Source organism: Gallus gallus, chromosome 12, assembly GCF_016699485.2.
Source record: "Gallus gallus isolate bGalGal1 chromosome 12, bGalGal1.mat.broiler.GRCg7b, whole genome shotgun sequence".
Taxonomy (NCBI): Eukaryota; Metazoa; Chordata; class Aves; order Galliformes; family Phasianidae; genus Gallus; species Gallus gallus.
The window spans coordinates 17,072,564-17,088,321 of NC_052543.1; the positions used below are offsets into that span (position 1 = coordinate 17,072,564).

Genomic DNA, 15,758 nt, shown 5'->3' on the forward strand with positions numbered 1-15,758 from the left:
ACTGGGGAGGATGTGACCCCTCTCAAAGGGGCTCTTTGCTGATGGATGGCTCTGGTTTGTCCCCCTCCCCCTTCCTAGGAACTGCTTTGACTTTAAATTGTCATTGGCTGAATTAGTGAATATCTTGAGGTTGCAAGCTCTCCATAGGCTAATTGGATGCTTCTGATTCTTCCTTTTTCAGCACTTGCAGTGCCATGATGTTCTGCCATCCAAAGGGGAATTAATTGCTGAGTGGCATGGAAAACACACAGCACAGACAGCAGGCATGGTCCAGACCTCAAGGGACTAGTCATGGTCTTAAAGGCTAAGAAAATAATCTGAGGTGCATTGGAGAGAAAGTGTCTTAGTAATGCTCCATACATAATGCTGGTGTTCCCAGAGTTAGTGGCGTATCTCCAATATTTGTCCATTAAAACATGGAGACATTCAAAGATATGAAGATACTTATTGACCTAAGAAATATATCAGCAAGAAGCTGAATATATTAAATGTATAAACTCGTTTGAATTACAAGGAGTGTCGTGGCACACACTGTAACATAGCAGTGAATGAGAGTGAGTGTAAGCTGATGATGGAGGAGGGAACCCATGAAAGAGAGGGTGAAGAGGAAAGGTGTTCGAATCTTCTTATGGAAATAGCAGGGTTTGGGATAGGGGAACTGCTCCATGCACCTAATGCATCACAGGACAAGTCAGAGGTGAGGCAATACACAGCCACTGTCAGGAAGAGGAAAACATGACAGCGGATCCAAAACTGGTGGCAAGCTGTGGTTATCCCAGACTCCAGCTGTCCGTGTTTGTGGTAGGTGACCTGCAAGGAGATCTCCCTGAGATGGCTGCATTTTTCTGTCAGAAGTGAGACACTGCTGCTCTCGGCTCACGCTGTGTTAGGAGCAGCGTGCAGCTCCCAGCAGAACCCCTGCTGAGTTGGCAGCTGGTGGCTGCTCAGGAGACTGGAGCGTGGCCTGGAGGGGACATTGTCTGCCAAGGGCATGGCGGGGACGTGCTGGGCTTTGGGAGGGCTGCCAAGCAGTGCTCGTGTGCATCTCCTTGTCCTGCAGCCTGCACTGTGTGATGGTGTGGTTGCGACCGATCCCATGGACAGCAGCAAGACTTCCATCTGCAGCCAAATGCCTTGGCTGGCTGCAGGAAGGACTTCCAAGCTGAAGGTGAGACATTAACAGCACTTCTGAAATGGTTACAGCTCCCACATGTGAAGGGCATTGACTCAGCTGTGTGTAGGGCAGCTTCCCTTCTTGCTGTAGCCATTGAAACAGGTGTGAATCAGCTGTGTGTGCACCAGGAAAGCAAATAAGAAAGGTTTTCACAAAAAAGCTCTAAGAGTGTAAAACTGATACCTGGAGGTGCAGGTAAGTGGCATACTTTTTCCCTCCCCCGATTTTGTAGCTTGCACTATATATGCATCAGATTTAAAGGCAAGTAGTGTCTCTCTTTATCAAACAGGCTTGATAAAAGAACAATCATGTACATTCAGTTATATCTCTGCTAAACGTATCCTTTTTTATTGCTTTCCAGTAGTTCAAAGCATTAGCATAAAACAATCAAGGAGGTTGTTTTTCCTAAGAGAGAGAGTGCCTGTTTACAAACTCATTTTATTTTCACAATACTCCATTGTTATTTATTTCAGACAGAAAGCTGTCAGATTAATGCATTCCCTCATGCAGGACAGCTTGCTTTATTGCCCGTTATTAAGATATAACATATATAACCTGACAAGCACTGCCCACGTCTGCAATCTACCAGTGAAAGGCAAATTAAGTAGAAAATGGAGATCTCCAATATTTCTTGGGGCTAAAGTGATATTAGTTTTTAACTCATTTTGTATTCAGAGGGGATTCTGCCTGCTCACAACATATCTGACAGAGTAAACTGCCCAAAGAAGGCTTTTTTGATTCGTAGAACAGCTACATCTGAGAAACTGATTTCAGAGTCACAGGAGTCAATTCCCCCGGCATAAATGTGTGCCGACAAAGGAGGAAAAAAAAAACCAAACACTCAACAAATGAGTTGGATGGTGCAAGAAACCAGTTGGAAAGCAACTCCTTCGGGAACAGTGGTGTAAGGTGAGTAACTGAGATGCATAAACCCAATCCTAAAACAACCCAACAGATAATCCTTATGGCCCCAAGGGTCCAAATTCTAAACCCCAGTGCTCACATTGTCCCAGTAAGGGCTCCCAGATGGACGTGGGCACCAGGCACAGCTGGTAACACCTTAGCTAAGTTGCTCCCTTTTCTGCGGTGCATGCATTCGGGCTACTGGCAAGACGCTTGTATTCCTTCTCCTTTTCACAACAATTTGTTGTCCAGGATATCCCACGTGGTCCCACTGACAGCATCCAACTGACAGTTTCCACAGAACTGCTTGAAAGTCTCCACTGAGCCTCAACATTGCACTGGGACTATTAGTAAGCTTGGTGCAAGGTCCCAACACTGCAAACCTCACTTTCATATAAGTGATGTTTTTCAAGTTTTTCATTATTGCTTAATCTGATTGTTTTGATTTGTTTTCTTTTTCCCCCTAGGACTGAATTCCTGAACTTGTTGAGGGACAGAAACTGCTCTGGAGAAGTCAACAAGAGGTAGGCTGGCTTTGGGAACTCATGTTATCTCTTATTGACTCTTCATGTTTTCCTTTAGTATTTTCCCAGTAATTACTTACTACTCTCCCCGGAGTATTAAGTCAGTCTTATTATCACAATTAAATATGAACTGATTTGAAATGAGATTAGAAACAGAGGTCATCTTAAAGGAAGGCTAACGTGAATACAGGATGAAATACAGAGCAAGGCCATCTGTGATCTGGAAAAGAAACCATGCTTTACACAGGAAAAACGGTTTTGGTCTTGGCTATTGCATATACACTTATAAACATGTTGGGATTATTATTAGCCCTTACTGCAGCATCTAGATCAGCTCCTTTCATGTAGGTTAGATAGAAGCCAGGTAGTTCATGCTTTGAAAGCTTAAAATACAGTTTTGCTTCTGCTCATGTTCCCACTGAGTGGGTTTTAGTGCTAGAAAGTCACCAGCTTTATGGGAAACTGCAGTATGTGAGGAATAGGCAATTTGCAGAGGAAAGCGCACCATGCAATTTAATGATAAATAGTGATATACTAAATAAATTATTTAAAAGAACCAACTCTTCTTTAATATAATTACATTCTATTTCATCTCAGAGGAGAGGAAGCAGACTAATTGGGTAGACAGGAAACCAAGCCAAGGAAAGTGAGGTGGATTTTCATCTGCCAGGCTGCAGAACTATGGGCAGAGGCAGAGCTCAGCAGCTGTAGCCCTTACTCCTCCTCTCCCTCCTGCCTTCCTTTCTGTAGAAGTGGGCCTGGATATACCAGGTGAGGATTTTAATCTTATGGCAGCAGAACTGCTGAGAAGGAAACCACTCTTGTCATGAAGCGTCAGGTAGCAGAAATGTCTGTGTTCCTCAGAACAAGGATTTTAGCTGTAGTGAATCCCCATGTGCAAATACATAATATGGACACGCAATAATATCTGAAATAGTTTTGTATCCCTCTATGTAATAAATATTTTATTAGAATAGAAAAATGCATACAGATAACCATAGGATACACACACAACTGGAAGTTTAAGGAGAAATTTTAAACTTTTCAATATGAAACAAGGTACTCGGTACATATCTCATGGAGATATATAACTAGAAATTAAATAATACACTGCAATAGCATGAAAATGGCAATACAGGAAAGTGAACTGGAATTCTGTGAAACAAGAATAGAAAGAGTCACCCTTTGTTGCAGGAAACAGAACTATATACTTACTAGTAACCCCTGTTTTCCATCTCCCACCCTCCCCCCTATTTGCAAGTGCCTGAAAACATCACTGGTTAGCCACATTGAAAAGCAACTAGCCATTTATAACCATATATTTACAGTATATACAGATCTTGCTTACTTCAACAGCTAGCACTATTTTCATCTTGCTGTGATGCTAATCTATTTGAATGCATATCAAGGTATTTCTATCGTGTTATCATGATACTGCTAGTCCTGGTTCTTCATATTTGTGTGTTGTAATAGTCTTGTGAGATAAAAATGAAGGTCTTTAGGATATGCTTTATGTCACATGAACACTTGCTCTACCATGGATGTTTCTAGAAGGCTGACTGGTCTAAATTCACAACGGTGAAAATCGGACATACCAGCTTTAAGGTATTGCTATGAAAGAAAGCATAGATTTCACTGTAGCAAGCTTGAGAATCTTGATGTATTTTTTAAATTATAAACTATTGTATTGCCATAAGCTTACTAGAAATAGATGATAGTAATGGGGTATATTAGAGTGCTGGACCAGGTGAGATAGTCTGAACTGGTTGAAGAGCAGTTGGAAGGAGAATTATGAATGTATTATTGGATTTACAGCGCGTGCGGTGCGGCAGACAAGAAGATAATTTTGGGCTGCATATTTGGAAGCACCACATCACAAGGTAGGAAGGTGGTAACAGTTCCTTTTCATAAGGCCATGGTGCAACTGCATTTCAGTAATGCTTACAAATGGGCACTTGTGTTAGTGAAACACACTGACAGGAGTTCAGAGAAGGGCAATAAGAATGATCCTGAAGGTGGGAGAACGTGGTTATGAATAAAGGATCTGGTTACTGAATATAAGGTAAGGATGTGAGGAAATTACCTTAGAAGTGATTAAGAGGAAGGTCAAGTGCTGGAAAGAGTACACGGATGTACGCTGGGATAAAAGAGAGCTTTCTGTGAAACATGGCTGTGAGATCATTTCTTAGAAGTAGTGGAAGCCCTGCCTCTTGGACACCCCAATGTGGACTGTGCAAAACTAACATTAATACTGTGACTTTTCTAACTTCTAGCTTTGATTTCTTGCTAGATTTAGAATAACTTATGTAAAGGGCAGCAAGCCAATGGCACTGTCATAAAGAACTGCCAAGTAGTTGATGTTTTCCCTTCTGATTGAAACTGCATGCTCTGATCTCAACTTTTGTAGGTATAATGATGTTATCATAATACTATAAAATATACTCAAAACAATTCATTGTCACTGTAAAAACTGAGTTTTTCATAGAGCTAAGCTCTTTCTTGTAATTGATCACAGTGCCATTGCTTTCAAACTCTCACTCTTACATTGTAGCTGAAGTACATAATATGTAAACTCCTTTGGTTCAAGTATTAAGGCATTTCAGACTCCTTTTTAAAGGATTTGCTAGACTTTACATGATATTTTTAATTCATCCTACAGTGAAATATAAAGAATTTAAAAACACGTCAGAAGAAAAACATGCATTAACCACTGCAGTTTGTTTGTTTGTTTAAAAAAAAGCACTTTTCTGGAATAACTGATTGATAATTTGTTTCTCCTAGCAAATGAAAATGCATCATCACAACACCGAATTAAGAGTGAAGGAAAACACTGTCGGTAAGATGCTGGATAGACTGAAGATATTCAAGGTTGACGGACCAGAGCCTCTTGCATCCATACCTGTGACAGATGAAAAAGGTCAGGATTAAATGAAAGCATGACTGTCTTCTATGTCAAATCATTACTCTTCCTTTATACTAAGCAAAAAAAACCTACTGTCATTTTTTTTATTTTTGATAAACAACGAAAATTTATAAATAGAAACACTGCACATTTTTAAGCTACAGAAATGCATTTCTGTAATGCATTTACATTGCAAGAATATTTAAGCTGTATTAATGGTCATTTCTGTCAAGACAACTAATAACAAAAAAAGAGAAAAAGTAGAAATGTTTTTTAATACCAATCTACATGGTAATTTACTAGTTCAGTAGAATATAGCTTGTCATGCATAAGGGCAGGAAGACTGTTAATTGCTTTTCCTTTTAATACCTTATTATCATATTACATACACACTTTCAATTTTTGTTCTCCTATCAATAAGGACTAATAATTCCTGTAAAGATAACCTGTGACAACTGCCTAGTGTCAACTGCACGTTCAATAATGCATCACCATGCAAAGGCAGAGACGTGTCTCTGTACTGTGGGTGGTACAGTGGAGGTTCTGATAGTGGTTGAGGACTGAACATAAGCACGTGACAAAACAACAGCAGTTCAGCTTCAACGTACTAGCTAGTCTGGGAATCAGGATCTGATCACTGCTAGTGCCATCTCCACCTTCAGTTGTTGCTTTTACTTCTATAATGTAATCTTCATTAAACTGGAGCAGAAGTTCAGCTGTTGTTTTGTCTGTGTTCAGCACATTCATATTGTTCTGACCGCTTGTCCTGTACAGAACCTGCAACAAAAGCAAACAGCATCTTTTGGAAATCCATAGTGCAACATTTCTTCCAGGAGGAGTTGGCATGCAATTTCTATTCATGTTTCTTGGATAACAGGTTTTGGTCTTAGAAAGGCATGATGAGAGAAAAGGTCTAATTTTGGGTTAATATTACAGGGCACGTTTACATTCAGTGCCTAGAGGAGTAGTGAAAGAAGTGAACATGGATGAAAGTATTTTACCTAACTTTAATCTGAAATGGCACAACGTGTGACAGTATGTTCTGCTGACTGTTGAGTATTGTTGTCATTTGCTCTTTTATAGATTACCCCACAATTTGGAGTCTTTCATTATCTAGGCCAACTGATATCAATGCATAGTATGGGGAAGGAGAGAACTAGTCAGAATGAGAAAATTATGGGACTGTGTTGGAAGGTGTTCCACAAGTGGTAATTAAATTACTCTATCATTACTGTTAAGTACAGAAGGGGTCCTGTTTTAAACACCAGGAGCTGCATTCAGTCAAAAGGCTCAAGCAAGAGCAACATCGGCTTCTCTTCTGGTCTTACATCCCGTGCACACACCTGGCAGAGTTCTGCAAACTTGACAAGCAGGTAAGTTGGGGGTTTCCCAATGCAATATGAAACTATAACGGCAATAGTAACAGATGGCAAAAAAAGCAAGGCCACTGGAATTACATATGTGATCCATCACCAATCCAGGATCCTCACCCTGAATCCATCTAAATGACAGTGGCCTCTCAGTACCTTCCAGCTCTGTGCTACGCGCTGCCACCCTCGGGCCACGCTCCCTAATGCCATGCTGTGCTGAAAAAAACTTCTGAGGGACACAACCATCTGGCTGCCTTCCACAACGCCTGAGCTGCGGCTGCTCTGCTGCTTTCAATGTCATTTGTTGGATATTCTGCTTGACAAACAAGCTTCCTGTTAACTGCAGTGCCCTTGCTTCTGGGGATAAAAAATGACACCCCTAAATCCTTTACTTGGGTAAAATTAACCAGCATTATCAAAATTCAGCTTATTGGTATGTTTTTAGTAGAGAAACCTGAGAATGTTGTGAGAGACAAAGCATGCAATTTGGAACTGTACACTGGATTCCTCTTGTTTGGCTACCTCCTCTGAAACCAGGTAAGCTTTCAGCATTTATTTCTTGCCACTACATCCCAGAACAATGCATAGTCACATCTTGACATAAATTTTATACAGTTAAGTGTCACATGAGGTCCAGCTGTACATTGATCAAGAACATCCTCAGCAATTCTCATAAGCATAAATGATGTATTTAAATACTTGTTTGTTTGTGCATTGATCAGCTCTGGAATAGATGTAGCAATGTAACTTCTAGGAAGGGAGGGAGCAAGTCCCACAGAACTAAGAAGAGAAAGTTTTAAGAATATCAATTTCATGCCCGGTACTAAAAAAAATCTACTTAGCCAGCCATAGAATGCATCAGTGTACCATTAATGGTGAAAGGACTATGGTTTGTGAGACACAGTTTGAATGTGATTTTCAGCTACAAAGATGAGGCAGTTATGAAATATGCAAGGCAGTAAGTTTACAGGATGCAAACAGATGAGGTAAGGAAGGGAATATTGCTTTCAGATTCTCCTATAGTTGTTCATTTTTGCTTACCTTATACCCGGTCACCTCAGACTCGTTCTCCATGGCTCTTACTTCTTCCCAGTTGAGGATTACTCTGGAGTCAGTAACGTTCCACACAACGTTTCCTGGTGGCTGACTGGGCGCTTTGAATACATAATCAAAGCATGACTTTAATTTAATTGCCATTAGTGATTTATTCTACAGTAGGAAATAACAGTTCAGGTAATTGATTGTCATTACGTGTCGGATGTAAAAGCAAGTCAAATACAGCCTCGTCATTTGTACACTTTATGGTTCAGAGACTAAATTGGAAAAACAGAAGGAAAGAAAAAGAGAATAGCAAATAGATGTTATTTCTGAAGTTGCATTATCTGTTGATGGTGTTTCATTAAATGCAGTCAAACAAAAGCGTATTTCTTCGGACACGGGTGATCAATTAGAACATACTCTAATGAAACCAATGATGATAAGACAGTTCCTATTTGTAGTATGTTTTCAAGAATAAGTAAGTAAATACTCCACAATAAACAAATTTGGTTTTAGTGAATATTCAAACCAATGTGCTGTGCTGATATACTTTAACGTGGCTGAAATATAAAAATAGGTGAGAAGATTTTTTGTTCTTCTGTTAACTTGAGGCATGATTTTGAAATGCAATCGGTACGGTTTCAGTAGTTGCAGTTGGAACAATTAATAGGCTTTAGCTAAGCAACTCTATTGGTTTTTGGGGATGTTTTTGTGGTGGTGTTCGTTAACAACCTGAGAGTTACTTTCAAAGGGAGTGGTACGCTTCTGGCTGTACACATCAATGGAAAGGTAAAGTACAAACCTGTTCAGATGCTTCAAGTTGACTTCCCAGAAAGTGGATGATGCAGTGGACCGTTTAGCTATTAAAATATTTCTAAATGTGTTAAGGAAAACAATTTACTGTTGCTGGCACCTAGTGGAGGCTACTGCTGCTTAGATGGACTGCTCCAAGCTTTGATGCTGAAGGTATGCAGTATTAACAACTAACAGTGCTTTAACAGCTTTGTGCCTGCACTCATCCTTGTGGCTTTTTTTTCCCCTTCCCTTTATTTTTAAGCTCATTTGCATAGGTAGCTCCATTAGCAGTCAGATCATAAAGCACCTGACTATAGAGCATAGCACTGTGTGGACACAAAATGTGAGGCCAAGATATAAAATGACTGAAGTCAAACAACTATTCAAAGATCTATTCTTTTGCAGTATTTGTCTTGTTCTATATACTAAATAGGATTCAACCTGATGCACTAATAGCTAATTTCTGTAAATGTAAGAGGAGACTGTTCTTCTCCTGAGAATTGACTATTACAGCAGATATAGATAGTTTACACACTCAGATATTAAAGCTGAATTTGAGAGAAATGTGTCACTCTCTTAAATCCAAAACAAAATATGTCATCTAAAAAGATGAAGAATAATTATTATAGAAACTGTAAGCCTCTATCACCTGACTTACAGAACTGAGTCAAAAGGCTCTATTTGGCTTCAGCTACCCAAATCTCCAATAATCTTCAAATTTGTAGTAGATAATACCAAACCATTATTTCCAGTGCAAAGTGTGCAAATAGACTTCTCTAGGACTCATTAGATGCTTGAAGTTAGTTACACACTAACATTTCTCTTAATTACAGCTGATAGAACAGTTTGTTGTAAGACCTCCTGAATATTAAATAATAACAACATCTCACCTTGTAAACTCAGGTAAAACCTCCACAATTAAGTACAATTTTATGCAACAAAATATTTAAAACTAATTTAGAAAACTTCTCATGTCAGATACACGCTGTAGACTATGACGTGCTTCACAGTAACTGGATGTATAAGGTATTTAAACCCCAGTAAATATAAATCAATCTGAGTCGATTCAGTGCTCAGTGCTAGTGAGTGATGCTTGTTTCTGCATATGAAGTTATTGTGAAATTATAGTTTCATAATATTGATGATACAGCTCCTTTCAGCAGAAGGACATTTATGACCTTTCATACAGATTTAATTGTGCATTCTCATGAATCTGGAAGAAATACTTCAAAACTGATTACCCTGATTTTGAGTTGTATTACAAAGCAAGAGCACATTAAATATATTTTTCACTTGTAGAAAAATTAGTGCAGTCTTTGACAATCTGTTCTCCAGCTTAATTTCTCCTTTCTAATAGGAATGGGGCCTCTTGTGTAACTCGATTAAGGGAGAACAATGGATGTGGATGATTATTTTGCATGAATTGTGTGAGGATCATTCAAATGCCATGTCCCAGAGAACTTAAGGATGTTATAAAACCCTGAGATATTCAATAAGTCACTGTTTTTCTTTCCAACTAACAGAATTCTTTTTTACATTCCTTAAGTCACTAAAAGAATAATAAAGTTTTTATGCAGAAATAATCTTACCTCAGCTCCATCGGTATGGTTGAGTTTTACATACTCATTGTGCTAAAGTAGCAGAGGGTAAAAACTTAAGGATCTGTGCTTGACTGAGTTGCTCAGCTCTTCTATTCTGTATGAAGATTTAGGTCACTTATGTGCATCGTGATTCCCATTAATGCGTCTATTCTTCATCTGCCTGCAAATGCTAACACACCATTATGTCTCTCCCCACTTCAGATCTGTGATACTTACGTGTCTTCTTGGTGGTAGCATTCACTGTGGCACTGAAGGGACCTGCTCCAGCACTGTTGTAGGCACGGACAGCTGTGTAGTATGCTAAGTTGCTCTTCAAACCTGTTATTCTTATTGATGTTTCATTCCCTGCAGCTTTGACTCTGTTTGAAGATTCTTCTTTTCCTCCATTATTCCAGTACCTAACCTAGTAGACAGAAAACAAAGCTACTTAAAATGTTGGATAAACGTTCAATTCCATGCAATGGCATTGGTTTGACTCCTTCAGGTGCATATCTGTCAGCTGAAAAAGGTAGAAACATATTAAAGTTTCCAAAATATGCACACTATTTCAACAGAATCACTCATGCATCTGCCTTTCATGCTTTCTGCCCTTTTGACTGCAGAAAAAGCAAAACTGAAATATTTGATGTTGCTTGAATTAAAAAATTACAACCAGAGGAAAATCACTGCTTCATCTACAAAGTAAACAAGGCTCAGAAAATTGTAGCTCACAAAATAGTTGCAATTCTGAAAAAATGGCAGTTTGATAATATAGTTAAACACATGACTCATCACAGGAAGCAAAACCATTTTATTCGTGGTTCAATTTCAAAGATAAACAGAAGAAAACATTCAATTTCAGGGTGAAGATGGTACAGAGAAAAATCCCAGATGGGTGGTAACCTTCTATCAACTAGGTATTACTAGAGGCTAATACTCTATACTAACAGCTGGTTGCTTTGATTTTCATAAAGCAAACAACAACCGCCCCCAGAATGCTATATCTTCCTTTTTTAAACAGAATCTTGACTTCTGAATAGTGTCAGAGCTGGAAAACTACTGGGGAGAAGGCTCGGGCTGGCCAAACGTCCTCCCCAGAGCCTGTCCTGCACTGCACAACACTCAGTGTTGGCTCAGTCTAGAAGAAAGGTCAGGATCGAGGCTGTCTGGCATGAGCTATGCATGAGAAGGCATTCTGGATCGTGGCCCTTTAGAACAGGAGGAGCATTTTAAATGACATTACCTCATAACCCAGTAGCCTTCCACTACTCATCTTCCAGGGAATGGCTTTCCAGGAGACTTCGATGACAGAGGAGGACAGGCTTGTCACGGACACACCAGAGGGGGCTACGGTAGGCTCTGTAATTGGAAATCAGCACTGGAGAGATGAGCAGCATAGGTGATGGTGCAAATAAATATGTTCATATGCAAGTTGACCTCAGTTATATCAACTGTTGCTATATTATTTGATAAAAGGTCTCATTAAATATATGCTGAAAATCACATACCTTCTTCAGCTGAAAAAACGGTGGTTATTGAACTGAACGGCCCTTCTCCTTTATTGTTATAGACACCAACTTTGACTTCATATGGTGAAAACGGCAGGATGCTTTCGTTCCTGAAGACGTATCTGGGTGTGTCAGGAGAGGTGACTACAGTCTGTATCCATGTTGTGGTGCCAAAGGGGCGAAAAGCGACGACATATCCAAACCCTTCTCCATTCTGTAACTCCTCGGGGATGGGCTGTGAGAAAAGCAATCAGTGACTGAAGCCTGTGATGTTACGTACTGCACTGGAAAAGCTTTGAAGGAGCAAAGCATCACTGTGAATGTATTGCATGCAGCTGAAACTTGTTCTGGTCTGGATTTGGGATCACTGCATCAACAAATAAACTCTGGTACAGTAGAGTGAAATGCTTTCATTTGAAACTATCTGCACATCAAAAACAGAGCAACTCCCACATACATTTCTTGCTCTCCAGTAAGTACACTGCCTTAAGACACTTCAGTAAACATATTTTTTCAATTTCTGGTCACAATTCATAGTACATAAATAATATCAGAGAATTCAGTACTACCTCCTGTACAGTGTCTGCACCTTCCCCGGATGTGATTTGGTTAAGTAACAACATAGAGTTGCTACTATCAGTATGAAATAGCATGGTAACATTTTTTTAACTCATTAAAAATAGGATACATAATTTAAAGTAGTATTTTGATCGTTTAGCTCTTGCATCCAGAATTAATGGTAGGAAAGTACAAACTGGCAAGTTGCACTGACATGTGTTTGAGAGCAAAAGTAACCTTAGACAAGCTAACTGAATTTCTTACTGATTGCAGTCTAACAGTAGCAAGTGGAACAGGGAAGGCAAATGTGCATAGCTCACATTACAGAATGTTACCGAGCACATATACACCCTAGATAAGAAGCTGCTGCAGCCAGGAAAATTCATCTTTAAAGAAGCGTTTCAATGAAAACAACCATTCTCTGAAGAAAATTGCTTGCCAGAAAACTTACATCCCATGTTATGACCAGTTCAGACCTGCTGCCGCCTCCCCCACTAACTTCAGCTGGGGGAATTTCAGGAACTGTGAAAAAAAAAACATACAGCTGTCTACGCCGTGTAAACAGATGAGATGGTATCACAAGTTAACCTCATTCTCTGGAGCTAACTCTCTCGTTTTCTTATTTCTTTTGCAAATTGAGATGAGTGCTTTAGAACCTGCGTGGGGCAGACACGCATTTGAGTATTTGCAGAACCTCACGAATGGAACCCTGTATGCTCTGCTTTAAATGTTTATGAGCATCTAAAAATCAGTGGCATGCTTCAAGTTTTCAACAGGGCTAACTTACTTACACAGGCGTGCTGGGCAACAGCCTTATCCTAAGTAACACCTGGGGTTTCAATCAGTGTGTTCTGAGCTACATGCTTGCACCATGGAAGGTGTACACTGACCAAACGCCAGGAAGAGAAAGTTGTCAAAATTCACCTCTTCCCCATCCATTTACAGCTTCAGACTGCGCAGCACTGACTGAACAGAGAGTTTGCCATGCTAAAAATAGCTGAAATATATATAGCTGAAATATATTTGAATATAATATGTAGACATAAAGTGTCCTAAAGCTGAACACAAATACTCACTAACAAACTAGTTACAGACTTTTACATTTGATGCAAATTCCAAGCTTAATTGAATTGAGCCAAATAAATGATTTAACTTTTATTTTTTTTTATAAATTCTAGATGCTTGAATTAAAGACGAATAGAAGAACCCACTAACCTGCCTCTTCAGTTCTTACTTTTTCTGAGGGTAAACTAGGTTCTCCACCTCCTATTTTGTTACTGGCAACTACACGAAATTCGTATTCGACCCAAGGATTTAAATCCACCACTGTGGTTGTAAACGTATTTCCATCAATCACGTCTGGAACTATTAATTAAAAAAAAAAGAGAATTAAGAACCTGCTGTATCCTGGCCAAGCATATTTCAAGTGAAGCTGTAACAAGAAATGCATTTTACCTGTGGTAACTCGCTGCCAGCCAACCGAGAAAGGTGTTCTTGCTTGTATGGTGTAAGCAGTCACTGGGCTGTGATTATCTGTGCCTTCTTGCCAGGAGATCTGAGCTGTGGTATCGGTTATTTCATCCACTCTCACGTGTTCGGGGGGCCCAGGTGAGCCTAGGAAAAGATTGAAAAATAGGTGGTGTTTAGTAAAGCCAGTGCCCTGGAAATCACTAATACTGCAGTAAGGATTCCCATTCTATTAAGTGCTGTGGGAAGAAGAAAACATTTGGATTAGGATAAATATTTATTAACATTAATTATACTTGCATCTGATAAGGTAATTCTGAAATAGTAACCCTGAACTATTACGCAGATGACAGGTTTTGTTTTAGTTCACTGACCTTTGTTCAGCATGATTCCTCTTTCCATTCCACATTATCTTGTATTTTGGTGCTTGATGTCCTCTTTTAATCTACTAAAGTATCTCTGCAGTTTGCCTATTTGTTATCTAGAGCTATTTTAGTGTATGAAGTACTGTAGCAATTCTTCATCAGAACATCTGATCAGCACCGTGAGCAACAATTCAGTCAGGCAAACGTCCTCCTGCTGCATTCTGGAAAAATCCTGATTCTGGGCAGCCAAAAAATGCTCTTTCTGTCTTATCTGCACCAACAAACTGGTGAAATAACTAACAGTACAAATGCCATTATAAAATACCTGGTATATTTTGAAACACATTGAATAAATCTTGATTGCATCATGTTGGTTTCTGGATTACTGCTTTTCTTTTGCAATAAATGTAGCTGCATCATCAACAATGAAAGCTATAGTTCACGCTTAGCTCTGCAATCTCCTGCTCTTGAAAAAAAAAATAAATAAATAACCCTGCATTATATAATTTCAATTCCTGTGTGTCTCCAGGACAAAGCCCTTCATACACTTTGGCAGCAGACGCCCATTTCCCAGGAAGGATGCTGGACCATGGAGTCATCATTTAGCAGACACAGCAACAGTATCACAGCTGCCAGTACTAAACTGCGCTCATCAGTGGCTTGAAGGACAGTCATAAGAAACGATATTATGTCATCATTTATAGCATTCTTCAGTTAGTAATTCTTTTCTGGGAAGAAGCAAGTTTCATCCAAAACTGAGCCTAACTTCAATGCAGAATCACATAAGTCATAGATGAACAGGTTTTGTAATCTACACCATCAGCTGTTTCTGCAATCTACAGCACACAACAGTAAGAAAACAATTCATGGTAACTGAAGCTGAAATTTACCTCGTACTATAAGGTCGGCTGCAGATGCCACACTGTCTACTTCTGTCTTCACCATACAAACGTATTTTCCACTGTGTTTCAGCTGGATGTTCCTAATCATCAAATCTCCTGATGCACTCTGTCAAAATACAAAGTTATTTAATTAATTAGCATATAATTTAATATTCAGACCACGTTTTAGAAGTGGAGGAAATATCACCCCAAACATGTAAGTACAAGATAAACTAGACAGATAAACTACAGGGGCAGCACAGCAGGTTATTAGCCAGCAGTTGCTCCATGCTACATGGCTGTAAGCACTCTCCTAGCAGACAGGAGTTAATGCCCCTCCTTATATGAGAAGCAAGCTGCAGCACAGGTGCCCAGCACTGGGAACACACCTGCAGACAGCTGTTAGGAACCAGGAGGAAAGTCACCACCCTGTGCCTCCAAGCCACAAGAAAGATGTGATTTCTATAGCTATCACTCAATCTGACTTCTAGACAGAATTCACAAGTCTAGTTATCAAAGACATTCAAAGAGTTAAAAAAAGGTAACTAACAAAGCTGAACCTGGTCCGTTCTGAAGGCTTAAAGATGAAATGCAGAAAGGTACAGTACGAGTCCTGGGTCAGTGTGCTGCTGAGCCCCTCTCACCGAGCACCTCCTATCCCTGGCAGTTTGTCTGGGATTTCCTTCTGCCAAG

The 15,758-nt window shown here is 39.6% G+C and overlaps 1 protein-coding gene and 1 long non-coding RNA gene across 6 annotated transcripts in view; one reads left to right on the forward strand and one right to left on the reverse strand.

Annotated features, from left to right (window-relative positions):
- LOC107054413 overlaps window positions 1–14,696 on the forward strand; it is a 176,041-nt gene extending 161,345 nt beyond the window's left edge. For 2 of the 4 annotated variants that reach the window (XR_003077344.3, XR_005839168.1), the window contains 6 exons: window positions 182–2,601; window positions 4,417–4,481; window positions 5,383–5,518; window positions 6,748–6,876; window positions 7,319–7,410; window positions 11,857–14,696. This is a non-coding gene — a long non-coding RNA (uncharacterized LOC107054413). Of the gene's footprint in view, window positions 1–181; window positions 2,602–4,416; window positions 4,482–5,382; window positions 5,519–6,742; window positions 6,877–7,318; window positions 7,411–11,566; window positions 11,639–11,856 lie in introns of all 4 variants that reach the window. The other 2 variants (XR_005839166.2, XR_005839167.2) reach the window with 2 other exon arrangements.
- CNTN3 (contactin 3) overlaps window positions 5,210–15,758 on the reverse strand; it is a 90,477-nt gene continuing 79,928 nt past the window's right edge. For both annotated transcript variants that reach the window (XM_015293225.4, XM_414433.7), the window contains exons 12-21: window positions 15,075–15,192; window positions 13,808–13,966; window positions 13,568–13,717; window positions 12,804–12,874; window positions 11,795–12,029; window positions 11,530–11,645; window positions 10,524–10,710; window positions 7,915–8,027; window positions 6,112–6,280; window positions 5,210–5,500 (exon numbers count right to left, since the gene is read on the reverse strand). In XM_015293225.4, coding sequence (XP_015148711.2) covers window positions 5,400–5,500; window positions 6,112–6,280; window positions 7,915–8,027; window positions 10,524–10,710; window positions 11,530–11,645; window positions 11,795–12,029; window positions 12,804–12,874; window positions 13,568–13,717; window positions 13,808–13,966; window positions 15,075–15,192 — 1,419 coding nt within the window. In that variant the 3' untranslated portion in view covers window positions 5,210–5,399. The remainder of the gene's footprint in view (window positions 5,501–6,111; window positions 6,281–7,914; window positions 8,028–10,523; window positions 10,711–11,529; window positions 11,646–11,794; window positions 12,030–12,803; window positions 12,875–13,567; window positions 13,718–13,807; window positions 13,967–15,074; window positions 15,193–15,758) is intronic.